Source organism: Capricornis sumatraensis, chromosome 10 (genome assembly GCF_032405125.1).
Source record: "Capricornis sumatraensis isolate serow.1 chromosome 10, serow.2, whole genome shotgun sequence".
NCBI lineage: Eukaryota > Metazoa > Chordata > Mammalia > Artiodactyla > Bovidae > Capricornis > Capricornis sumatraensis.
The window spans coordinates 80,909,097-80,936,273 of NC_091078.1; the positions used below are offsets into that span (position 1 = coordinate 80,909,097).

The window sequence follows — 27,177 nt, forward strand, 5'->3', positions numbered from 1 at the left end:
TGTACTTATGTTTCTAAAGTAGAAAAAGAGGTTTCCCAGCCCAGTGGAAAATGAACAGATAGAACAGGGCAAAAAGCCCCCTTGGCAGAGACATGTGCTCAGATACATCAATAAACAAAGTGCCTGAGAGAGTGTGGCTGGGTATCTAATAGTATGGCTGCAGCTTCTAATTGTCTAACAAACTTCCAGCACTGTCTGTATACTCCTGCCTTCAAGCATCTTAACACACACAAGCATTTTCACCTGCAGCATTCCTGCGAGCTTCCTCCTGACTTGATAGCAATTCAGTGATGCCCATCTTATTTTCCACTCAGCTTATCGTCCATAATTTGATTACACAACTGCACAGGAGTCTAACAAACTGCTAACACAATTTCAAATGAGAGTGCATCTCTATTAATTTATGGATATTCAAAACCTTTCATGATCATTTCAAAAGATGAAACATATTTCAAAATTTGTCAACCTTTCTATTTTTTTTGCTCAGTGGTTCTTAGAAAAGGTCGGTAAACATCATGAAAAGCACTGTAAAACATGCTATGAACAACATAATCAAAAATAGCTTAAATCCCCACTGAGGGAAAATATAAAATACTAAGTAACACATACACTGTGCTGTGTAGCCGGTAACACTCCTGACAACAATGCATCTAATCCTCTAAGCAGCCAGTGGTGAAGCTGAATAAAAATGATGTGCTTAACCCATATCTGACATTCAACAAACCCCTGGAATGACTGCTGTAGGTAGTAGCTCCACTGACCTTGTCAGTTGCTACAGTAGCAAATTACAGCCTACGCTACTTTCACTTTCTAGGCTCTTCAAGGCAGGACTGGCCTTGAAAATGCTGCATGCAATGCTCACTCTGACTTCAAAATCTCCAGGTATGAATACACTGCCACCCTCAAAAACTAACCAGTTTAATAAACTAAGATTTTTCAGTAGGCCGAAAAATATGGAATTCTGAGGAAGACAAAAGGAATCACGCTTTTGATCAGTGTGCTCCATACCTGTCGAGTATTCTTAGACACACGACTGCCACGTCAACTCAATAAAAATATTTATGACTGGGGTATATATTAAAAGTTTTTATAATCCTTCATCAGTGGTGCTTAAATCTCACTGAACTCCAGAACCATCTAGGAATCGTGCTGAAAATGCAGGACCCACAGTGTCACTTCCCAAAAACTTCGTTTGTAAACTGATGCCCAGGCAACTGATTCTAAAGTTGGTGCTCCCTGGGCCATATTACTATGCGGAGAAGTACTGTTAGAGGTACTTCAGAAAACGGTATCACTGGGAATTCCCTGGCAGTCCAATAGTTAGGACTCTACGCTTTCACTGCAGAGGACCCAGGATCAATCCATGGTCAGGGAACTAAGATCCCACATGCCACCTACTGTGGCCAGGAAAAAAAAAGGAAAAAGAAAACATGGTATCACTGAGTTCCTAGCTTTCTCAATCCCAAGTCAGAATGGGACTGAAAAGAAAAATCTACCAGCATCCACACACATCACCCATGAGCACATTAAATCACAGGGGCTACTTTTAACAGCAAAGAAATTTTAATGTTCTTTCATTTCTGGAAACAATATTGACTAAGGCCGTAAGTACAATAAGACCCAGGAAAAGTCAAATTCTAAAGTTAAAAAAAAAAATCATTACCACTGCAATGTCATAGCATCTGTTACACTAAAGTAAACCCACCCCAAGCCTTCTGGTCTAATCACAGATTCTATTTACTTCTTACAGGGCTTTTTCTGTGTCTGATGAAAACCGAGCCATAAAATAACTGAGACAGGGATTTAGAGATTTGGTACAGCAAACCTCCTAATAAAAATGGCACAAAGGGGACTCTTCTTGCTGTTGTTACATATTAAGTCTTATTTGATCGATTTTACTGTATTCCAAATTACAAACATAAGGTAGAAGGTTGTAATTATAGTTTTATTGATTTGTCATTAACTTTTAATCAACCTGCTACTACAGGGAATGGTTATTACACCAGTACTCGCTTGTTTCTAAGTTTCATACACTTATCATCACTACAACAAAGTAACTGGACACATTTAATGCCAACAAATATCCAGTATTGTTTGTAAGGCGTCTGTTTGCAACCGTAACTATCTTATATCAGCACAAACACGTTACAGAACAAGGACTGCACTAAACTGTACCTGATTTTCTCTAGGTCTCTTTATACCTTTCTGACCACTGACAGCTGTACTTGTCTTTTTATATCCTATTCCTTTTTATTTTAACTATTTGTTTCTCCTAAATTCATCTGTTTCTTTCTCCTGCAGCGACCACACTTGGCTGAATCGGAAGCCAAAAGTCGATGCTCTACGAAAAAGAAGCAAATGACTAAAATAGAAAGGCAGCAGGCACATGTACTGGGAACGCTGACAGCTTTTAGGAAGTTTGTCAAGAAAGCTTAAAGATCACCGGAGCACAAGAAAAACATTTCACAAACTCCATAAATGGAATAAACTTGTTTTTAGCATACTAAACTGTAACTGAATTTCAAATCAAAGTCAACATCAAGCCATGTTTCATCAATGAAATCCTCAGTCTATATACCTGCTACTGATCAGTTCTCATCTTAAGGTTCTCCTGGCACCACAGAGACTATAAAAAGGCATCTGACACAAGGCTTTACTACCTTAAAGACCATGCAAACACTATGAGACACAATACAGATAAAACTAACCTAGAATTATTTATTTCCAGTCTGACAGATACTTATTTTCTAACTCTGAAGCCTACTTAATTCATCTCTTTTGCCCAACAGTTCACAGACAGAATATTACATTTAAAAGGTTCCAGTTTAAAAAAAAAAAAAAAACCATTTACAGATACTAACATATTTGAATACAATATTTTCTACAGGTCAAATATTGTATCATTAATATGACTGACCTAACAGCTCTCCTTTGCCCGATTTGATTTTAACGCTTTATATAATTTTGGTAAGTCTAAGAGAAATTTTATAAACTCAAAGTCTATCTTCCAACATGACAAATCAAGTTTCAAGCACAATGGTCCTATGTGAAATGAAAAAAAAAAGCAGCCAAGTTCTTTTTAATGCCTACTCTCAGAACATACTACAAAATATAAGCCAAGTGTTAAATTTACAAGAGAATATTTAAACTAAATCAAAGTAACAGGCAATTCTAAAACAGCGTCAACAGCAGTCAGAAGGACAGAATTTTTACAAGCTGAGAGATAATCAAACTCTCTCACACTGTTTGTTGTTCTTTAGTATATATACGTGAAAATAATTGCATGCAATGGGTTCTAATGTCAGAATATGATCACAAAAACATAAGCCAAGGATAATAAAAGATTTTTTAAATTAAATATAAATTGCTTTTAAATGGCAGACTAAACTAATTTTCAGGCAGAATTCAAGTCCTGGAGTCTTTACTCTGGGTAAGAGTGGGGGGAACGAAAATCCTCAGAAACTGTACACAAACTGTCCATAAGTGCAGCTTACTGGAGAGACAACCACAGGTTTCGTTAGCTTCCTAAAGGTGTCTATAACTCATAAAGGAACTACTACTTTATGCTCTTTGCTACGCCAAAAATTAACATATTGTTAGTCCTATCACACTCATAAGTTCAGTAAATTATTAACACAATTTTAAATCCAGAGTTGGCTTAGGTTCTACAAAATTATTTGTAAACCAATGTCAAAAGGAAGTTTTTTATAAAACACTTCTGTGAATTTAATGTCTTTTGAGCTAACTTCTTTCAACCTTCTCTTTAAGGAGAGATGTTTATTAAAGGTTCCAAGTACACTTTAAAAAAATAATCTTTAGCAATTAGGTGCAGAACTCCATATACATCCATTAGACCGTTCCTGTCACTGCGTTCAAATCTTCTATGGTCTTAACAAGTTATGCCTGCCTGGTCCTAGAACTTTTATAAAGTAGATGTGACTATCACCAATAAAGGTAATAATTGTACTGATTTTTCACTATAATTCTGGCAATTTTTTGCTTTATATTTTGAGACTACGCTATTTAGTCCAAGTTCAGGTTTATTACATTTCCCAAGAGAATTATTCCTTGTATCAGTATGCAACAGTTTCTTTTTTATTTGCTTTAATTCTCTTTTTTGGGAGGGGGGCTAATATTAACATTACTATCCACTCTCAAGTAGCCTTTCTGAATCAGTGAGGGCTGACCAGAGGAGCAGAATCACTAAGAAAGGTAAGAATAAGGAGTTATCACAGGAATATGAACAGTAATTGTGAGAGCTAATTAGGCAGTTCATATAGAACTGTTGCCTCTGCATGGAGAGTTGGGACAGAAATTTAGAAGACAGGCAATCAGGAAGGAAAGATGGGCGTGAAATGGAGACAAGCAAGGACAAACTGAATTTCACATTCTCCACCACCAATCTCGATGCTGTGGGTGTCCTATAGTAAGTACCAAGCAGCCTCCTTCACCAGAGCCCACACATCTGACTCAAAACTTAGAGAAGCTGAAGATCCAGTGGGAGGTGGAGCAGCTGGAGGCCTGGCTTGCTTCCTGAAGCCAAAAGATCATTGATGAGGTGTATGAACTGCAATTGCATCTGACCCCACACCAACCTTCTGAGCATGAACACAAATGCTGTGTCACTTTCGCCTTCAAAATGTTGCGCAGATTTCTCTTGTAGCCAGGCTAACCTGGAACCCTCCTGGAAAGGGAGTTCTAGGAAACAGTTTTTGCTCAATTATGCTGACAACAAAAAGCCACAATTAACATGGATATTTTCTATTTCTTTAATTTTATTCTTTCTACATAATTACGTTTGAGGTATGTCTCTTGTAAATAACATATCTGGATTCTTCTTTCATATTATCTAGACTACCTTTCAGCTATCATGTTTAATCCATTTACATTTATTGGGATTTAAGACTTTAATTTAAAAAAGAACTGTCTTTTGAAAATGAAATGAAGCAATATATATATATATACTGAAGATAATTCATGCTTTGCATTTCTGAAGTATGTTATACACATAACTTATTACTTACCACTTCTCCAGCCGAGGCAGCCAACATATGTGTCACAGGCATCAAATATGAAGAAGCATCAGTGTTCAAAATCCATTTCACATATTCATAGGTGACAAAAAAGGCAGCAGCTGAAATTTAAAACAAACCAGTCTCTCACAAAGCTTATATATCTATGCAAACTGTGAATATGTTTCTCAAAAATAATTACAACTCAGTTATTAACTTAAAGATATAAATATTAAATATGAATAATATAAATAAAATATTTATAAATATATTGTTTGTGTTTATAAATATTTCAAATATAAGTAAAAATAATAAAGATATAATATGTACTCTTTCCCTGACATCCCATCAACTCTTACAGATTTCACTGAGCCCATGTTACACACTTGACCTTTGACTCACAAAAATGCAGAAGACATGATCCCTGCTGCCATGAGAAACCCTAACAGCTAACCTAGCATTTACCAATTTGTACTGACAAGTCACTTAACACTTTATAAGAGTTTTAGAAAAGGATATGAATATCCATGATCCAAAATATCTTTACATTTGATCATAAAATAATCAACTACACTAATTTACAGACAGGTTATAACTGCAAACATATATCTCAATAAAACACCTATTCCGTTATGCTTTATTGCTGTTACTCAAAATAACCGTGGCTACTTTTAACTACCTCAATTCACCTTTACTTCAAGAAAACAATCAACTAATTAAAACTGGAAATCAAAACCTCTAAAAAGCTACCCCATCATATGAACTAACCTTAGCAGCACAGGAACGCTTTTAGACTTGCCATGCACTGTTAATCAAAGATGTTTAGCAGTCACATAAAAGATTCAGCATGAAAGATAAATACACAGCAAAATCATCTTTCAAAGGTCATTTGAAAATGTCACAGCAAAGTCTGAAATACTCAGGAAAAGAGCTTGAGAGTGAAAAGCAGTTCTCCACCGTTAGTCGGTAAGCTTGTAACACACACTCCTCAGCAGCTAACAGCAGGCCAGAAGAGGCGGCACACTGTCCCTGGATGAGTAAGGCCCAAGCGGGCAGCTGTATTAGTTAACGCAGGACCTAATTCCCACCTGCGATTCTTACTTAAGCTGTCCTATTTTGGCCCACTCACTAAATGGGCTAGAACAGGGGTGCCCAATCTCCGGGATCTAACACCTGATGATCTGAGGTGGAGATGATGTAATAATATGAGAAATAAAGTGCACAATGAATGGAATATGCTTGAATCATCCCAAAACCATCCCCCACACACACACCCCTGTCTGTAGTAAACTAAGTCTTCCATGAAACCAGTCCCTGGTGCCAAAAAGGTTGGGGACCACCGGGCTAGAATAGCACCAATCGAATTCAGTTCTAAGTTCCACCTACTGGACATCGCACCACCCACCTCCATCCCCGCCGAGTGAAAACAAAAGCAAAAAAACTGTGGTTCCTCTACATTCCTCCTGCATTCTTTTCTAAACATGCACTACGCATGGATCTTGACTACAGTTCTTTTCCTCTCGCAGCCCTCGGCCCCTACCACCCCCTGCACAATACATCCTCAAAAAAACCTACAACCGCTGTATGTTAAAATGGCATATCGTATTCTGAAGAGAACTTGAACCAATAGCAAAAAATGTTTAAAGTGCCTCATAAAGAGTTTCAATTCACTAAAAATTTGCAGAAAACAGCCATTTCTGGAATGGTGGCACTCTGACTTTTTATCCAGCCTCTCCTATTCAATGATGTTCTGTGGAGGGCAAAGCAAAGCAGTCCAAGAACACCCACTTGCTCAAACATAACCGAAAATTCAAAACCATGTTCTCTATGAAACTCCTGCTCACAAGAATCTAAACCAGTCCTGCGAGCTTAAGGGAGGCCCATGTACCCTGAACCATCACTAATACTTCACCTACCAACAATCCCTACATAATATGTAAGAGAGAGAAATGATTTACAACAATGAAGGGGACAAGGTAAGGAGGAGCACCCAAAAGACAGGGACTTAGTAACATATTGATATTTCTTTGCAATTCCCTAGTTCACAGGTTCCCAAACCTGTCTGCATATTAAAATTACCAGGGGGTATATATTTTTTAAAAAATCCAAAGCCCAGGCCACACCTCAGACCAACTAAATTCCATACCTCTGAGAGTGGGTCACAGGCAGCAGTACTTTCTTAAAAAAAAAAACTCATTAGGTGATCAGGTGACTGAAGCAAATATAGGAACCAAGGCCCATCTCCCACTAACAGAGCTATATTTGGCATGGAGTGTGTGCTGAACGGGGACTTGCTATAATCGATTACCGAAAATTTAGGCATAAAAGAATTCAAAGTGAGTGAAAGTCGCTCAGTCATGTCCAACTCTTTGCAACCCATGGACTATATAGTCCATGGAATTCGTCAGGCCAGAACACTGGAGTGGGTAGCCTTTCCCTTCTCCAGGGAAAAGAATTCAAGGATAACCTCAAAACAGTTGGCTGTTCTAAGGATGGCTCAGGGAAAGGGAAGAAGGGATAAACTAAAGGACCAAAAAGATTTGCACTACAAATCTTTATGTGAATACTGTGCTTTTTACAGATGGACATTTCAATGTCAAGTTAACAAGAAAGAATTTCTAATGAAATACACTGCGAAAAAGAAATCAAACCTTAGAATTTAAGAATCTTCTGTCATGCTGATGTTTGACAGAAATCAACACAATACTGTAAAGCAATTATCCTTCAAATATCCTTAAAAATCAATCGAAAATCAAAAAAAATAAATTTTATTTTTAATGGAGCCGTGGTTTTGTGAGTGTGTGTTTGCTGGTAGTGGTTTTCTGTTTGCTCAATCTGAGTGCAATCAAAGCTTCAGTAAACAATTATCAAAATAAGTTTCTGAAAAAGAATATACCAACAGGTGGGTTAAATAAAACAGGTCCACCTGCTCCACGAGACTCAAGGCAGAGGTTACTGAGGTTAGCTTCACATCTCAATCACCTGGGAAGCTACTAACACTCCTGATACCCAGGCAAAGTCAAGACCAGTTAAACTTCTCACAGAGACACAGGCATCAGTATTTTGCAAAACTCCCCAAGAGATTTCAACATTCAGGCAAGGTTGAGAACAACTGCTCTAAGGCATCACAATCAACATTAGAGGAACACTTGAAGGATTCTGACTAGGAGTTCTACCAATGAAAACCCCTTTCAAAAGACTGCTCGTGGTTTTGTTTTGTTGTTGTTGTTTAGGATGGCATCTATAGCACTAGTTGAGTCAAAAATAATGGATTAATGAATAGAAAACAAATCCCAAGTATCAACTACATTAAACATAAGGAATTCTATCTAAGGTTGGACCACAAATATGTGGTCCAATTTATTTTATTCTGAAAATAAATCCCATTAGCTTGGCTTTATATAAAGCAATGATAATATCAATATAATTGTTACCATTAGGAAAGGATCCAATAGCAGTAGAAGGAACTCCAGCGTATACTCCATAAAAACCACCAGCCTTATAAAATCCTTGGGGGCTCTGCAGCCTGGTTTTAATGGTATCCAGAGGAAATAATATCAAGTCAACAGAGACACCTGCTACTCCGCCAGCCTTAAAAAAAAAGTTACAAAAGAATAATAAGCTGCCATTTGAGGGACAGGGATAAGAAGGTAGTTTTTAAAGCATATTTCTCTCAAACATGGTTTTAAACTTCACCAGACTACTTTGGTATAGTCAAAAGACCTCCTACCTAAATTTACAGATTCATCCTGGGAAAATAACCATTATTGTGCTATAGTTTCAAACTGTAAATTTTATATTATTCAGTTTTAAACAAATGTTTAATGATTTAATAATTTTAAAATTAATTTTAAATTAGTGATTTCATAGGGTTCAAAAAAGTGTAACAAATAAACCTCAGAAAAGTAAAGAGTTCCAAGTCTCCTTCCTTATCCTGAAAAACTGAGGTAGCCACTTTTACTGGTTTCTTATTGTATACGTCCTAAGTTACTTTAGGTATGCTGCTGCTGCTGCTGCTGCGTCGCTTCAGTCTTGTCCGACTCTGTGCAACCCCAGAGACGGCAGCCCACCAGGTTCCCCCGCCCCTGGGATTCTCCAGGCAAGAATACTGGAGTGGGTTGTCATTTCCTTCTCCAATGCATGAAAGTGAAAAGTGAGAGTGAAGTCGCTCAGTAATACAAGCAAATATGAATATGAGGAACTTCCCTCGACATCTAGTAGTTAGGACTGTGTGCTTCCACGGCAGGGGGCACAAGTTCCACCCCTGGTTGGGGAACTAAGATACCACATGCTGTGCAGCCAAAAAAATACATAAATAAAAACCAAACAAGTAAATGGTAAATTTTTTAAAATATGAATATGTATTTTATTTTACTTTTTTTTAAAAGTAAAAGGTGGTTTGCAGCACTGTGTTTTTTTCATTTGACAGTTTATCTCAGTATTCTTTCCAAATCATACCAAGTGTTATATTTTTGGCCTTTTTAACTGAGTAGTGGATCTGCATTTAAAAAAAAAAAAATTGTTTTGAAATTTCCATTCGAAATGGGTAATGCTGCCTGTGAATCTAGATCCACATTTTAAGAATCACATATCTGAGGATTCTTGATATTTTCTCTACTTTTTGTATACTGGAAAATTCCTTGATAAATTTTAATTTAAGGGAACAAATGAAAAAAAAATAGAACTAAATTCCTGGAGGGCATTAAACCTGACCCAAATGCATCATCTCCCAAGAGACACATGTTGCTTTAGGGAAGGTGCACTTTAAAATCTGACTGAAAACCAAGTCTGCTCCTTGTGATTACACTAAAGCATAGGCAGAGTAGAGCATTTAAAAAGCTGGTTACAGCTTAGTCCAAGCAAAAAGAAACTCCGAAAAACAGAAACTCAGAGACAGCAGAAGAGAAAGGTCAATACACAAGGCCTAAAGGTACCATTTACAGACATGAATCAACACCATTTTATAGCAAGTAAATGGAAGAATTATAAAGCGGCAATATGGTTCCCATATAGGAAATTTTAAACTGAATTGCTAACTTTCCTATCTTTTGGACTTTGAACTATGTGAATATATTACCTATTCAGAAAGTAAAAGCAGACATTAAAAAGTATATATTCCAAGACACAGAAAAAGAGGAATCAATACTACTCAAACATACACGCAGAGTTCAAAATCATCTGTTGTTTCCATCCTTTGGGATTACAGAGTGCTCAGGTGGAACAAGGGTTAGTACCTAGCAAACCCTTTCTGCTCTACTTGCCATGCACGATAAAACCACTGCAAGAGTTCACTGGAAAAATGAAATTACCTGGATGAGAAATGAAATAATCTGTTTTTCAATGAGCTAGCATAGATCAATTATTAAATATCAGTGTACACTACCTTGAAAGCCATGACAGAACCATGCAGGTCACTCTGCAAATGACCTAAAAAGATGTCATGAAAAGAATACAGAGGGACTTCCCTGGTGGTCCAGTGGCTAAGACTCCAGGCTCCCAATTCAGGGGCCCCAAGTTCAATCCCTGGTCAGGGAACTAGATCCCACATGCTGCAACTAAGACCTGGTGCAGTCAAGTGAAGAAATAAATAAATATTAAAAAAAAAAAAATACAGAGATGTGCCAGTAGAGTATCAGCTGGGAGTAGAAAAGAAAAAAAAAAAAGACAACGTGGAATATCTTTCTGGATATAAAGAAATCATCTAAGCCACAGGGCAAAGGTCACAATTAGTAAAGTTACCAACTTTCTCAATATCCTTCTCACTTATTCTTTAAGGATTTTATAAATTCAATATGTAATATTTTGCCTGCCTCTTCATTTTCTCAAAACCCAAGGAAAACTAAAATTCTTGTGAGAATGTCTGATATGACTGATTTCTTTAAAAATATGCTGCACTTCATTCTAATTTTCTCTTTAATCTTAGGAAAGGGTTCACAAAGATGCTTGCTATCTACTGCTAAATTTTAATCAGTAACTTGATTACTCTTTTAATCTATTTGGCTACTTTGCATGCATTGATTCTCCAGCCCTTCTTTCATCAGAATTCTTGTATACTGAGAGTAAATGATCAATTCAATCTACATATCTAGCAAATCATGAATCAAGAGCTACTAACTTGTTCTATGTATTTCAAACTTCTATAACTCAAGCATCAGATTTCAAACTTCTGTAACTCAAGTATCACGTATCAAGCATCATGAGACTGGAAAAAAAAACAGCTAACAGGAATAAGAATACATATATATGTAGACACACAGCAACACGTTTAAGATTTTTTTTCAAACCTTAAATCTTAAGGAATGCTTATAATTTTACATCGTCAGCATCAATTGAATCTTTTTTTTTTTTTTTTTTTGACAGATAATTGTTTAGTTTTTATTTCATAATCATAAATTTAACTTTGCAATCCAGCTAAACTTGGAGGGGGATAAGGAAAATATGGAACCCAAAGAACTGTAGCGAGAGCACAAAGATTATAGGATATTTCGAGCAGATGGGGTGAAGGGGTGCTCTCCTGGGCTACAGAAGGAATGGTCTGGTGGTTAAGTAAAACATAAGTCAAATTTATTAGATTTGTCCACAGTCAGCAATGGTGATCTTCTTGCTGGTCTTGCCGTTTCTGGACCCAAAGCGCTCCATGGCTTCTACAATATTCATGCCCTCTTTCACTTTGCCGAAGACCACATGCTTGCCATCCAACCACTCAGTCTTGGCAGTGCAAATGAAAAACTGGGAACCGTTTGTGTTGGGGCCAGCATTTGCCATGGACAAGATGCCAGGACCTGTATGCTTCAGAATGAAATTCTCATCATCAAATTTCTCGCCATAGATGGACTTGCCACCAGTACCATTATGGCGTGTGAAGTCACCACCCTGGCACATAAATCCCGGAATTATTCTGTGAAAGCAGGAACCTTTATAACCAAATCCTTTCTCTCCAGTGCTCAGAGCACGAAAGTTTTCTGCTGTCTTCGGGACTTTGTCCGCAAACAGCTCAAAAGAGACGCGGCCCAAGGGCTCGCCGTCGACAGCGATGTCGAAGAACACGGTGGGGTTGACCATGGCTAGACAGCGAAAGAGGCTCCGGGGTGGCGGCGTCTGCAAGGCCAGCATCAATTGAATCTTAAGGAACTCTACCAATTTATTTTTCTTCAGCCTGAGAAATTGTTTTATTTATGATCACGTATCAAAAAGGTTACCAAAGGATTCAAGATTTATGATATCTTACATAGAAAATCCTAAGTACTAGACAAAAATCCAAAAAGAACATAACACAGATAACCAGCAAGCCTTACCTCACCGTAACAACTTATTGAGATCATGATACCATACACAATAGATAACATATATACCACAACCTTAATTTAAAACTGTTACAGACAGCAAGAGTCTAATCAGTGATTTGAAATTCCTCTGGGAGTTGAAGAAAATTAAGATTACATGCTATGAAGCCTTTATTTCTCCAAAGAAGGCTGACAAAAACAGGAAAAACAAAATCACAGCTACTCAACTACAGGACAAAAATCAAACCACCTGCCTGATTTAACCAAGCAAAATGATCACAGACCCCTAGCCTAGACCACAACTAAGAACATGAAAAACATTAACACGGCTTCTCCGGAGAACATCCCTCCCTGACATTCTCGGTTTTCTCCACACTGAAGCGGCCACCAGTGACTCTAACCTCCTCAATGCAAAGCTGTGGCTTCCTATGAGACCTGCCTTCTTCCGCATCCTCCACCCATTCTCCCTGCAGTGCTTCTTGACCCTCTACACTAACGGCAGGGCTGTCTTTGTAAAACAGATATGCGCACTCTTCAAAGTTTCCAAAAGCCCTAAGGATGAAAAAGAGAATCACAGGACAGCCTGCAAGCCTCTAGAAGTTCACCACCGCCCCACCCCCCCCCACTTCTCCACCCCCAACTCCATCATTAACGCTTTGCTAGGTACCTTCTTGCCACCTTGACCTTGTTCCTCTGAGTCATCTGATCTCGCCTGTTTCTAGGACTGTGTACATGATGCTCTCTAATCCCCCAAGTCTGCGTCTAGACCCTCTTCTTCTACACTGATTAGAATTCTAATTCTATAGTTGAGCATCTGACTATTTCTTCAAAGTTTGTGCGTGTCCCACAAGATTGTAAGATCCATACCTGTTCTGTTCACCAATATGTTCCCAGCACCAGTACACAGTAGGCAACAGTAGGCACTTAATAACTATTAGAAGAATACAGGAATTAATGACTGTAACAAAAGGTTACTAACCATGTTGCGGGGGGGTCATTGTGTTTTATTTTTTGAGGCCACGCAGCATGCAGGACCTTAGTTCTCCAAGATGATTCTCTCTCAGTAATACCTCAATTCACTTTCATAGCACCTTACAGTAATGCTTTGGTTTGTTTGCCATCAAATCTCCAAGGGCAATCACAGTACCAGTAGGCAGAATATATGGCAGAGAAACTGCGCCTGAAATGAATTCAGACGGAGCAAAACTTTCCTTGAAACTTCTACCAATCAATCCTAATTTTACTCTCTGTAACTACACTTTAAAAAGTATACATATGTACCATTATTTAATAAATCCTAAATAAATTTTAAAACCATGTTTCTTTCCTTAACTGACGCCTGCTTTCAGCAACTGCTACTGTTGTTGACTTAAGAGACAGTCTTAAAGAGCAATAAGGGGCACGAAATCCCATGTTGCACTGCCTGGAATCTGAGCTCAGACAGTAACACACATGAAACGTATCTCACTTGTGTGACTTCGGACAAATTATCTAACATACCACTCCTCAGTTCCCTCACTGGGAGAACTAGGATAATACTTCAATTGTTTGTCAGAATTAAACCAGACGCTGTACCTAAAAAGCTTACCCTACTTCCCCACAGAGCAATGCTCTCACAAGTACTACTGCTATCTCACCAGCTGTACAGGAAAACACCTTCAAAAGTGGTAAAGCCTCTCTCTGCTTCTCTAAAACCTAGCTTCCACAGATCTCAACAAATCTGGATTTAAAACCAACGTTCCACACGTCTGAGTAAGATCCCCCTTCCACATCTCTCCATAGCACGCTGAAAGTAACCCTCATGTCCTTTAGGCTAACAATCATTTCCCTCTTCAGCCTCCACCACCAGACCAGGTCTATCTTGTTCACCACGTTATCTCCTACACCTGCAGAAAACATTCGATAATTGAATGAAGAAAGTCCTCTGGGTCTCCATTTCTCAGGAAAGCTTTTGTAAATATATTTGTCTGTTTTCTGCCTCTGCCCACTCTCCCACAATGAAAAAACAGGCAATCTGTCTGGTTCACCACTGTATCTAGTAACCCCTACTGGACTTGTTTTCAAAATATTTATTGAAGGACTTTGGGGGGGGGTTGTTTTTTTAAGCCACGTTGATTCTTCTTTCCTATTATATACCACTGACTGCATAGCACGGCTATTGGGCTCATCAGTACACACCTAAAGCCTAGAAAAATACTCAGACGCAGAATAGCCGACTAATTATGTATTGAATGAACGGATACATTATTTTCCGAGAATAAAAGATACAGCAAAACGAAACTACAATCTTGGCCAACAGGTCTGGAAGCGACTTGAGCGTCCTTGTGAATATTTCATTAACTGCCAAGTTCTCCAAAGTGTGGTTACAGTATATAATTAAAGCTTTTCTTTTTCCTTTAGATAAACCGCGGTGCGGAGGACGAGTCAAGTATCCCACCGCTAACACACTCCTGTCCCTTTCTGGCATACAGGTAGCAAATTTAGGGGCTTGACACAAGCCCCGGCGCGGCCCAGGACCCCCGCGCTTCCTCCCAGACCTGGTGACCGGTGACCCAGGGACGATTCACCGCGCAAAACCGGAAGGAGGTGCTAAGATAGAGAAGACACCGCGGACTCCGGTGCAGGACTCCGGGACTCCTAACGCCCTGTACTCACCACCAGCGAGGCTGTGAACCCAGGCCGGTCCATGGCCCCATAGACTTGATCAGGATTGTAATTCAGACCGGAGGCGAGTCATCGGCGCCTAACACTGGGCGCCGCCATCTTGGAAGCCGCCGGCACTTCCGCGGCCACGTGAGGTTGAACCACAACAATTACACGTGCAAACGGGGAAGCTGCGCCAGGAGAAGAGCTGGGATGGAGGGGCGGAGTCTGGAAAGGGTGATCTAGTCAAGTCTCGCGACTCTTCTCTGCCTCCAAGTCCGACAGCTTCTCAGTAGGCTAGATGGAGGAACTCTCGCGAGCAAATGAGCCTAGATTAAGAACCTGGCGCAGCAAGCCCCCACCCCCGTGAGCGTAGGGCGAAGCCCAAGCGTTAACCCAAAGGAGGCGTGGCTATAGTGGAAGGCGTGGCCATGGGGCTGCTGGACTAGTTTCTGGGGAGGATTGTGGCTTCCAGTTAATTCTTTTTGCTTTATGGTTTGGCTTCATCTGTAGAAATTTTGTCTGACGTTTCCATAAAACAGACTCATCATTAGAAAATTATTAACTATAGAAAAGCACTTCAAAAGTTTCCTTCTTGGGATTTCCTTGGTGGTCCAGTGGTTAAAAATCAGCTTGCCAATTTAGGAGACACAGGTTCTATCCCTGGTCAGGGAACTAAGATCCCACGTGCCACCAGGGCAACTAAGCCTGTGAGCCACACTATTGATCCCACAGGCCACAGCTAAAGAAAGCCCAGGTGCAGCAACCAAGTGCCAAGTGCCATTAAAAATAAATAAATGATTTTTTAAATTCCTTCTTTGAGTTAGAAATTAGCATCCTCTACTTCTCCTTGTTGTTGTTGTTCAGTTTCTAAGTTGGGATGGACTCTTTTCGACCTTAGGGAATGTAGCCTGCCAGGCTCCTCTGTCCATGGGGATTTCTAGGGAAAAATAATGGAGTTGGTTGCCATTTCTTCCTCCAGGGGATTCAGGGATCGGACAGGGGTCTCCTGTATTGGCAGGCAGATTCTTTACCATTGAGCCACCAGGGAAGCCCCTACTTCTCCTTACAGACAGTTTTTGTACTTAATATTATTCACTGGTTCAGTTATTCATTTGCTTATCTTGTTAGCTGTGGTACCAATTGCACACCTCAAAGACCACTTTAAGTACTTAATATAAGTTTATTGGAGCAGACAGTGACTTTACATTTTTAAAATAAATACCTTCTAAGTTTTCTTCTATTAAGGACCAACAACATCTCAGATAAGGTGCACTAATACAGCTGCTTTGTAAGGTGAGCACCATTACCATCCTCATTTTACAGAGAATCCCAGTTCTGCAACTGATAACAGAAGCTGGCCCAAAGCTACAGAGAACACAGGCCACCCAGGCTTGAAAGTTGACTGTATATGCCCTCATCATCTTTCCTCAAACCCTGTGCTACAGCCTTAGTAAGCTCTGTGTCTGCCTTTCTTCACTGTGTCTTTCATACCGCTGCTACAGTCTTTATTCCCTTCCAGTGGAAATGATCTAGAAATGATTAGCAGAATACCTTTAGCGTTTCAAATTCTGAACATCCAGGAATCTGAGAGTGGCTTACCTGAGCAGTGCTGTTACCGAAAATTGAAAAGAGGCCAGGCAATAAATTCAGTTAAGCCTTTACTTGGACTCACGCTGCAGCACAAAGGAGTGAAAACAAGTAACAGGTGCCCTTGCTTGCTCCCTCACAGATGCTGGAGAGGGGAGGCAGGTGGAGAGCTGGTCCTTGGAGTGAGGGTGGGGGCAGATCCTAGGATCGGGCTGGAGGGATGCTTCGGGTGCTTTGTGCACCTCCTTGGAATTGCTGTCTGCCAGGACCATGTGCAATACCCTGCTTTTGTTTCCAACTCCTCAGATGTGATATTGGGTGTTTGGTCTTTTGTGTCTTGTTCATAATTTGCCCTGGAAGTGCATGCATCAGTCATTTTTAGTCTCTCATAGTTTCTTTACTGCTTGATGAGATGTTTGTAAACATGCAAACACTGCTGCAAAGAGTCCCAAGTCCCAGGTCCCAGCCAGTAACTGAGCAGGACCCTGCGAGGCCTTCCCAGGATAGAGCCCCCTACCCGTTTCGTCCACCTGCCTTCTGTCTGTACAAAAACTTTTCAAAGAATACATTTAATCAGAGAAGTGACAAAATGCAGAAAGAAAGGAAAATGGTCAAGCAAGACAAGATAATAATACTTTGGCCATTAAACAGTCAAGGAAAGACCTTTAGTTCTTCCTCAAGGACTATAGATAGTATTTTAAGTCATGTTCTTTGAGCTATTTTGCAGATACTAAAACCCCCACCAGGTGGAAGAAGTTAACTGTGTGCTGCGCACAAACATGTAACCCCAGACCAATTAGAACCACAGGTTGATGATACTGACTCCTAATTACCTCCCTAAACTTCAGTACTTTGGCCACCTCATGTGAAGAGTTGACTCATTGGAAAAGACTCTGAGGCTGGGAGGGATTGCGGGCAGGAGGAGAAGGGGACGACAGAGGATGAGATGGCTGGATGGCATCACTGACTCGATGGACGTGAGTCTGAGTGAACTCCGGGAGTTGGTGACGGACAGGGAGGCCTGGCGTGCTGCAATTCCTGGGGTCGCAAAGAGTAGGACACGACTGAGCGACTGAACTGAACTGAACCAACCAATCAGAAGAATGTCCACGAGCTGATCACACCCTATTCCTTAAACATGATAAGACTCCTCACTATCCACTCCAGCATGGGACTCACAGTCTGCTGTTGCCCCTTTGCCTGGCAAAGCAATAACACTATTTCACCCAAAGCTCTGTCTCTGAGATTTAATTCAGCACCAGTGGACAGAGGCTGAATTTCAGCAACAAGCCTGTCTCAGTTCAGACTCAGGGTCTCTCTGATAAGGGTGTAGTCAAGGCATTGGCTAGGGCTATATCTGAAGAGTTGGTGAGGACTGGAGAATCCACCTCCAAAAGGGCGTCTTTCCATGGCTACCAAATTAGTGCCAACTTTTGGCAGGTGACCTCAGTTCCTCATCTCATAGACCTCTCTCCAGGATTGCTTGAGTGTCCTCAGCTGGTGAGTAACCTAAGTGAGAGCAAGACAGAAATGTTACATTCTATTGTACAGAGGTAAAAGCTCCATCAGGTATTTCATGATGCCACTGGAGAGACTTTAGGAAATACAGATATAACAGACATGACCTGGGGCCCCTGTTCCATGAAATGCTTACTGAAAGATCCATTACCAGTTGTGCATGGCTTTAAATGGAATATTACAGTGCATTGTCATTGTCACCACATTCCAAAGAGAGTATATACTCAAATCATCTATTTCAAAAAAAAAAAAATGGGAAATGCAATAACTACTGGCTTGCAGAAACATGAAATTATACTAATAATATTGTTTTCTTCAATTAAATCTACCTCTGTAAGCCAAGTTTACGTTTAAACAAGTTCTGAAATATACATAATATTTATAAAAATAAGCAAGACATCAAAAACAATATATCAGAAAACAAATCAGAGGACTTCCCTGGTTGTCCAGTGCTTAAGATTTCATGCTCCCAATGCAGGGGGCCCAGGTTCGATCCCTGCTCAAGGAAGTAGATTCCACGTGCCACGACTAAGAGCTGATGCAGCCAAGTAAAAAAAACTTAGGTCCACCTTAGGGGAAATAAAGGACATAATCTTTAACCAGAACTAGACCCAAGTTCCAAATTCCTGTTGCTGATCTTTATTGAAAGATAAAGTAATAGAACCATTTTCAATATAAGTATTCACATATCTCAACCCATATGCAAAGAAAATACAAAATGTAAAAATTCTGTTTTAAACGACAGTCTTCTTTTTGAGTGAAGTAAGTCAGAGAAGGAGAAATCTCATATGACATCCTTTATATGTGGAATCTAAGAAGAAATGATAAAAATGAAATTATAAAACAGAAAGAGACTCACAGACTTAGAGAACGAACTTATGGTTTCCCAGAGGAAGGATGTGGGGAAGGAATAGTTATAGGGTTTGGGATGAACATGTACACACTGCTAAATTTTAAATGGATCACCAACAGGGACCTACACCTGTTTAGCACGTAGAACTCTGCTCAACGTTATGTGGCAGCCTGGATGGGAGGGGAGTTTGGGGGAGAATTCAGTTCAGTTCAGTTTAGTCGCTCAGTCGTGTCCTACTCTTTGCGACCCCAGGAATCGCAGCACACCAGGCCTCCCTGTCCATCACCAACTCCCGGAGTTCACTCAGACTCACGTCCATCAAGTCAGTGATGCCATCCAGCTATCTCATCCTCTGTCGTCCCCTTCTCCTCCTGCCCCCAATCCCTCCCAACATCAGAGTCTTTTCCAGTGAGTCAACTCTTCACATGAGGTGGCCAAAGTACTGGAGTTTCAGAGAATAGATCCATGTATATATATGGCTGAGTCCCTTCCATGTTCACCTGAAACTGTCACAACATTGTTGATTGGCTATACCCCAATACAAAATAAAAAGTTTAAAAAAAAAAAAAAAGACAGTCTTCTTTTAAGTAATAATAACAAGGTTATGCATTCCATGTGGGTTTGTGTTTTCATTTCAAATGAGTAAGGAAAAAAAAAAACAATAAGACTGTCCTTTCAATAAATGGCTTTGGGACAGTTAGATAACCATTTAGATGAAAGTTATGTTTCATCCCTGTCTCACAATTCACCTCCAAAAACTGTTCCAAATGGGTTAAAATTCTCACTTGACATAATTTGACTATTAAACTATTAGAAGGAAAAGGTAAATATTTTAATATTCTTAAGGTAAATAAACAGGTTTATGCATGAGTTTTTTTAACTAGGAAAAATATTTGCAACACATATGACAAGAATGAATTCTTAATACTAAATAGCTCCTATAAATTAAAAAGAAGGGACTTCTCTGGTGGTCCAATGGCTAAGACCCCAAGCTCCCAATGCTGGGAGCCTGGGTTGGATCTCTGGTCAGGGAACTAGATCCCATATGCCACAACTAAGACCCAGGGAAGCCAAATAAATAAATATTAAAAAAGAAAGAAAGAAAACCCCCAATGTCAATAGAAAGAAATGGAGAAAGTCACAAAGGAAGAAAAATAAGTAGCTAATGAACATGTGAAAATATTTTAAATTCCTTAATAACATCAAAATGAAAATTAAAACAATACATTTTTTAAACTTATCAAATAGGCAAAGACTTTTCTAGAGTATGTGTTTGTTTAGTCGCTGAATTGTGTCTGACTCTTTGCAACCCCATAGACTGTAGCCCGCCAGGCTTCTCCGTCCATGGGATTCTTCAGGCAAGAATACTGCAGTGGGTTGCCATTTCCTTCACCAGGGATATTCACGACACAGGGATCAAACCCTCGGCTCCTGCCACATATCCTGCGTTGCAGGAAGATCCTTTTACCACTGAGCCACCAGGGAAGTCCAAGATTTTTCTAAGGGGAGCATCAAAGCAACTTTTCTGGTGAGTGATATGGCAAGATATCAAAACCCTAAAAAATGTTTTTTATTCCTCGATTTTTCTACTTATTCCACTGGTACTCTAAGGAACTATTTTGTTTAATCCATAGAAATATAACTATAAGGATATTCATTTCACAGTTTTCCAGAGCAAAAGAATTTTTCTACAACCAAAAATGTTCATCATTGCCTGATTGAGATAATGTGGTTATAGTATCCATATGTATCTATTTAAAGCCATGATGTAGAAGAATCTTTAATGATACAGAAGGATGGTAAACATAAAAATAGTTGCACAGGGACCTGCCTGGTGGTCCAGTGGCTAAGATTCCAAGCTCCCTATGCAGGGGACTCAGGTTCAATCCCAGGGAATCAGGGAACTAACTAACTTCCACATGCCTCAGCTAGGTGTTCACGTGCCACAACCAAGACCTGACATAGCCAAATAAATAAGTAAACAAATAAAAATATTTTTTTTAATGTTGCACAAAAGCACTTGCATATATGTTGGTTTCTCTCTTTATGCCCCAGCAAATCCACTCTCTGTTTTCCCTTCTCTAATTTTCTGTCCTAGAGAGCCAACCCTTAGGAATTGCTCCCTAGTTTCCAATATGGTTTGGCCAATGAAGGTCATGGACAGACGTGAGGATTGCTGGAGAAAGAGGTCAGGGTAAATCATCTGTGCTCCCTGCCTGCGCCCACCCAGTTCCCTCCTATGGAACAGCTTCCACTCTCAGGCTCCCTTTCCCCCGCAGGTCTAGGGAGCATAATAACTTCCCACCATTGTAACCACTGGTTCCCTCCTTGCACCTTATTGACTTTCCAACACTGCCCAAGTTTCTCTTCAAAATCCCAGTTGGGTGCCTTCTGTTTGCTGCTAGAACTCTGACTGACAGAAGACACTCTAATCCAGTTTTTGGAAACATTTACATAGTAATTATCTATTGCTGCAATAACAAACTACCCTAATAACTTGGCAGCTTAGAAACATGTCCCATCTCAGAGTTTCTGTGGGACAAAAATCTGGAAGTGGCATAGCTAGGCCTGGCTGCCTCAGAGTTTCTCATTACGCTGCAGTCAGCCAGGGCTGCAACCCCATCTGACGGCTCAAATGGAGATCTTCCAAACTCACTCACTTGGTTGTTGGCAAGATTCAGTTCTACAAAGAATGTTGGAGTGAGTGGCTCAATTCCTCAATGTCTGTTGACTGGAGGCCTCCCTCAGTTTCTTGCCCTGGAAGCTTTACATGTGGAAGCTTTCGACACAGCCCCTGGCTTCCGTCAGAGAGAGAGCACCCAAGACAGAAGCCACAATCTTTTATAACCTAATTACACTCAAACGGAGGGGATTATACAAGGCTAGACTATAAGGCAGAGACAATCAGTGGGGATAATCTTACAGGCAATATATCAATATAATTTACAAATGCACAGAAAAAAATCTGTACGATGACTGGTTATCTTTGGGTACATTAAAAATGATTTCTATTTTCTTCCTGCGTTACTGGCCATTTCTAATGAATAAACATTACTGCTGCAATTGTTACCATCATTTATTGTTTTTGACCCTCCAGCCGGCAGCCACTCACATGATATTGCTTAATTTCTTTGCCTTTTCCATGGGCCAATTTATATAAACCTGCCTAGATTTCACCAAGCATGAATCAGTTATCTCCCATTATTGGATTTTGTTCAGTATTTGACCCAAGAAGAAGCTCTGGCTGTGTTTCTAAAACATATATTAAAATAATCAGGATGAAATTTGCTCAGCTAATTTTTACATACTCTGCCAAAATCTCCACTTCGTTGGATGTGGAGGAAAAAAAAGTTGCTCAGAAATGGTGGTTGCGAAGTGAAGTGTAGTGAAAGTCGCTCAGTCGTGTCCGACCCTTTGTGACCCCATGAACTATACAGTCCATGGAATGCTCCAGGCCAGGATACTGCGAATGGGTAGCCTTTCCCTTCTCCAGGGGATCTTCCCAGCCCAGGGATCAAACCCAGGTCTCCTGCATTGCAGGAGGATTCTTTACCAGCTGAGCCACAAATTATCCTAAAACCTAGTGCCTTGTGCATCTACTGCCCATCAATTTTTCAAGCCTCACACTGAAATACAACAAGGAAGTGCCCTTGCTGTAATTGCTCTCCTCTGTTAAAGTGGCAACTGATAATTATGTCACCTGTGTGATCCCTGACACAGATGACAACAGCAAATGATTTTCTCAGCCACTCACTACTGAAATTCAAGGACAAATTGAGCTTTTTTTCTCTCTCTCTGCAGTAGAGGAAATAATAGGAAAACAGAAATGGGGTCCATGATCTTCCCATTTTAGGAATTTAAAACAAAAATGTCCACCGTTAAACCACAATCTTCTGGCTAATCACAAATAAGAACTTTATTAGTCTTCAAATTAATTCCATCAGCAAGCGCTAACTGCATTGGTGTCCATAACAGACTTTCTTCTTTCTAAACATCTGATATTCCCAACTTCATTTTTTATCACGGTGTTCCTTGATTCTTACAATCTGCTAGGCTAAGAAGCCTGCCTCTTGTCCGATTTCTTAATTATCCTTGATGCCTAAACCGTTGCCTAATTCTTTAGAGGAGTTCTTCCTCTCCTTTCTGCAAAACGACTTGGTTTAAGCCTTCATAAATCGAAATTTAATGACCAAAAAGGTCATAAAAACCTTCTCCCAATTCTGTATCCCCATTTCCAGTTCATCTGGACAACTACGCAAGAGTAAAAGAAAAAAAAAGGAACCGTCTTATCTCAGGCCTTATGTAGATGACTGATTTCCCTATTTATTTTCTCAGTTAATTTAAGCTGCCGACCTGTGACTTAGATATTAAAATCAAGTCTGGGCTCCTGGTTTTTGAAAGGAAAACAGTAAAACCCAAAAGGAAGTCGTTGACACTTTGACAGACAGTTTGGCAGTGTCTTATAAATCCAAATGTAGTCTTAACATATAATTTGCAAATTGTGCTCCATGGTATTTATTTCGTGTATTTCAAATCAGTCGAAAACTTACGTCCACTCAAAAATCTCCAAATGGATGTTTGTAGCAGCTTTATTTGTAACGGCCGGAACTTGGAAGTAATCAAGATGTCATTCACCAAGTAAATGGATAAATAAACTGTGGTCTACCCAGATAATAGAATGGTATTCAGTGTTGAAGAAAAAATGAGCTATCAAGCTGTGAAAAGACATGTTGGAACCTTAAACATGTGCTACCGTTTGAGAGAAGTCAATATGAAAATGCTGTATACTGGATGATTTCCAACATTCTGGAAAAGGCAAACTGAGACTACTCTATGTGATGCTAACCGGATAGAATGTACACTGCTGAGTGATTTACTTAATGTAAAGTATGGATTTGGATGATTATAAAGTTTCAGTGTAGACTTATCGACTGTAACAAACATACTCCTCTCATGAGGGATGTTGATAGTGGGGGCAGTTGTGGGGTGTGGGTGGACAGGAACCAGGGCGTATATGGGAACTCCCCAGTGAGTACTGCAGATGGAGCACTTTCTGCTCAGCTTTGCTGTGAATCTAGAACTGCTCTAAAAGATAAATTACATTGTAATAATTTTTTAAAAGGTAGTCATTGTACTATACCCTGAGATTCCCACTGAAAACAAACTGCAGTCAAATTCTATCCTCCTCCTACAGGGGTTGGGGCCTGCCTGGTAGCTCAGAGGATAAAGCGTCTGCCTGCAATGTGGGAGACTCGGGTTCGATCCCTGGGTTGGGAAGATCCCCTAGAGAAGGAAATGGCAACCCACTCCAGTATTCTTGCCTGGACAATCCCATGGACAGAGGAGCCTGGTGGCCTACAGTCCACCGGGTTGCAAAGAGTCGGACTCTACTCGACTTCACTTTCTACAGGGGTTGGGATTAGCAAGGAAGGAGAGACTAGAGGGATGGGAGAGAGGGAGGGAAGGGGGAAGGAAGCAAAGAGAGTGCAAAGAAAAAAAGGGGATATAAAACTATATATGAAAAGAAAAATATCTTGTCTCTGCTCCATGGGCTGGAGATGCTTTTTCTCCACCCCAAATGTTCACTGACACATGAATAAACAAAATGTGGTGCGTACATACAGTGAAACCGCGTATGTATGCTCACTCACTAAGTCTTGACCGACTCTTTCTCAACCCCATGGACTGTAGCCCACCAGGCAAGAACACTAAAGTGGGTTGCCATTTCCTTCTCCAAGGGATCTTCCCAACCCAGAGATCAAACTCACGTCTCCTGCATTGGCAGGCAGATTCTTTACCACTGAGCTACCTGGGAAGCCCCTTTGCTTATTACCTTATGTCAAACAAACAGCAGTCCTCCATTCAAAAGGGCATGACCTTTTACTCCTCTGAGTTACCAGCATGAGTCCTAAATGAACACTTTAGGCTTCATGCTACACACTGAATAGTAATCTTCTCCATCCAGCCCCAGGCGAACCAATTAGAGCTCAAAAAATCACTTTAAAAAGGTGACTTAATACCTTTGTCATTTCTCAGGTCTGATGTTACTGACATTGCAAAATGGCCTCTGTTCCCCCAAATAATCACAAGAGAGCGTCGTGTCACTTAGGTGCAAGCCCAATGTCCTCTGTTAACTTATAGTTCCTCTTTGCAGGTTTTACTCCTCAACAGACATTTTATATTCTTACCTGAATCATTGGGCCCAAGGCTACTGCTTCAAGCTCGCGGCCTGCCAGGCACCTTTCTCTGCTCTTGATCCCCCAGGGAAGTTGATCTTCTCCACACCTTCTGCCTCAGGGCTTGTGCACAAACTCGACCCCCACTTCCGCACCTTTCCGTCTTACCTGACCTCTACTGACGGCTCAGCTTACTGTGGTTTCCTGAGACGTTGTCTTTTCTGTCACATCGCCCTCATCATATTATGTAATAACTTGTAATTCTGTGTTTGTATGCTCATCTGTCTCCACCACTAGATTATGGAAACCATGAATGGGGACTTCCCTCTCAGTCCGGAGAATCCGCCTTGCAGTGCAAGAGATGAGGGTTCCATCCCTGGTTAGGGAACTAAGATCTCACATGCCACGGAGCAACTAAGCCGGCGCAGGACAACTAAGACCCGAGGCAGCTTAATAAATAAATGAGAATAAAATCCATGAAGACAAGGTCCACGTCTATCAAGTTCACCACTGTACTCAGCACCAGACACATAGGAGGAGTTCAGCTATTGGAAGAATGAAGGACAGGAGAGAGGACAGGAGGAAGGGAGTGAAGGAGACCATAAGAAACAGTTGCATCTTCAGACATGTAGCAAAGCTGACTTGCATTGGGAAGATTCATCAGGCAGCCAAGACTTCTGGAGACCAATTCTAGAGGGTCTGTGATGCTATGTGAATCTTCAGGTGTCCTTTCCTCCAGAAAACTATTCCTTCTCTATATCTGAGGGTTGAAAAGCAAAGGATGTCAATTCAGAGCACGCGGTCCTGACAAAGGAGCATATATAATCCATACAGCAATCCCTAGCCTAATTTCCCTGATCCGTGCCCCTCCCAGAGTTCACGGTCATTGGCCTGCCATGGTATTCATTCAAGAAATGAGCTCTCCAGACTTCCCTGGTGGTTCAGTGGCTAAGACTCTGAGCTCCCAATGCAAGGGGCCTGGGTTTGATCCTGGTTAGGGAACTAGATCCCACATGCTGCAACTAAAAAAGCTATCGCATGCCATAACTAAGACCCACCGCAGCCAAAATAAATAAATAAATAAAATTTTTTTTTTACAAAAAGAAATGAAATAAGCTCTTTCAGTAGCACAAGTGAATCCAACCAGTGCAATGAGAAACTGGTTGTGCTGTGACCTGGTTGGAAATATAGAATGGCCATTTCACAAAAGCAGGTAATCATCTCTCTTTTTAAAAGTCATTGAGATGATTGATGAGATTATGTTGCTTGCAGATAATTAAACAAGAAGACTAAAGAAGAAACTAGATCTTATCTTAGTAAATCCAGAGAAAAAAATCATTGAAAATAAGCTTCAAAAAAGCTAGAATACAGTTGGCTAATCCCTCAGAAACAAAGTGATTTTTCTGTAGTGTTTTAATTATAAAGTCTTTTCCCATGCAATATATGGTTTACTCTCGGCAAGTACTCAGCAAGTACTCTACCTACACAAGTACTCATAGTATGCTTACTTTATGCTTGCATATAATGAATTTTTAAAAAAGTTTTATTAAATTTGTTACAATATTGATTCTGTTTTATGTTTTGGTCTTTTGGCTGTGAGGCATGCAGGATCTTAGCTCCCCGACCAGGGATTAAACCTGCATCCCTTGCATTGGAAAGTGAAGTCGTAACCACTGGACCACCAGGGAAGTCCCTACAATGAATTTTCAATTCATGAAAAATAGGCAGAACCACCATTGTGCTGTTTCAACAATTGATCAATAGTAATCAGTTCAGTTCAGTTCAGTCGCTCAGTCATGTCTGACTCTTTGCGACCCCATGAACCACAGCACGCCAGGCCTCCCTGTCCATCACCAACTCCCGGAGTCCACCCAAACCCATGTCCATTGTGTCGGTGATGACATCCAACCATCTCATCCTCTGTCATCCCCTTCTTCTCCTGCCCTCAATCTTTCCCAGCATCAGGGTCTTTTCAGATGAGTCAGCTATCCCTATCAGGTGGCCAAAGTATTGGAGTTTCAGCTTCAACATCAGTCTCTCCAATGAACACCCAGGACTGATTTCCTTTAGGATGGACTGGTTGGATCTCCTCGTAGTCCATA

The 27,177-nt window shown here is 40.4% G+C and overlaps 2 protein-coding genes across 4 annotated transcripts in view; both read right to left on the reverse strand.

Annotated features, from left to right (window-relative positions):
- Positions 1-15,061, reverse strand: part of SLC25A26 (solute carrier family 25 member 26) — a 144,085-nt gene extending 129,024 nt beyond the window's left edge. For 2 of the 3 annotated variants that reach the window (XM_068982510.1, XM_068982509.1), the window contains exons 1-3: positions 14,951-15,047; positions 8,447-8,603; positions 5,025-5,134 (exon numbers count right to left, since the gene is read on the reverse strand). In XM_068982510.1, the coding sequence (XP_068838611.1) occupies positions 5,025-5,134; positions 8,447-8,603; positions 14,951-14,983 (300 nt within the window). In that variant the 5' untranslated portion in view covers positions 14,984-15,047. Of the gene's footprint in view, positions 1-5,024; positions 5,135-8,446; positions 8,604-14,950 lie in introns of all 3 variants that reach the window. The other variant, XM_068982511.1, reaches the window with a different exon arrangement.
- Positions 11,386-12,098, reverse strand: LOC138087023 (peptidyl-prolyl cis-trans isomerase A). The gene has a single exon (XM_068981790.1). It carries the CDS (start codon positions 12,072-12,074, stop codon positions 11,580-11,582), a length of 495 nt encoding a protein of 164 aa, XP_068837891.1. The 5' UTR covers positions 12,075-12,098; the 3' UTR covers positions 11,386-11,579.
- Positions 15,062-27,177: the final 12,116 nt, after the last annotated feature.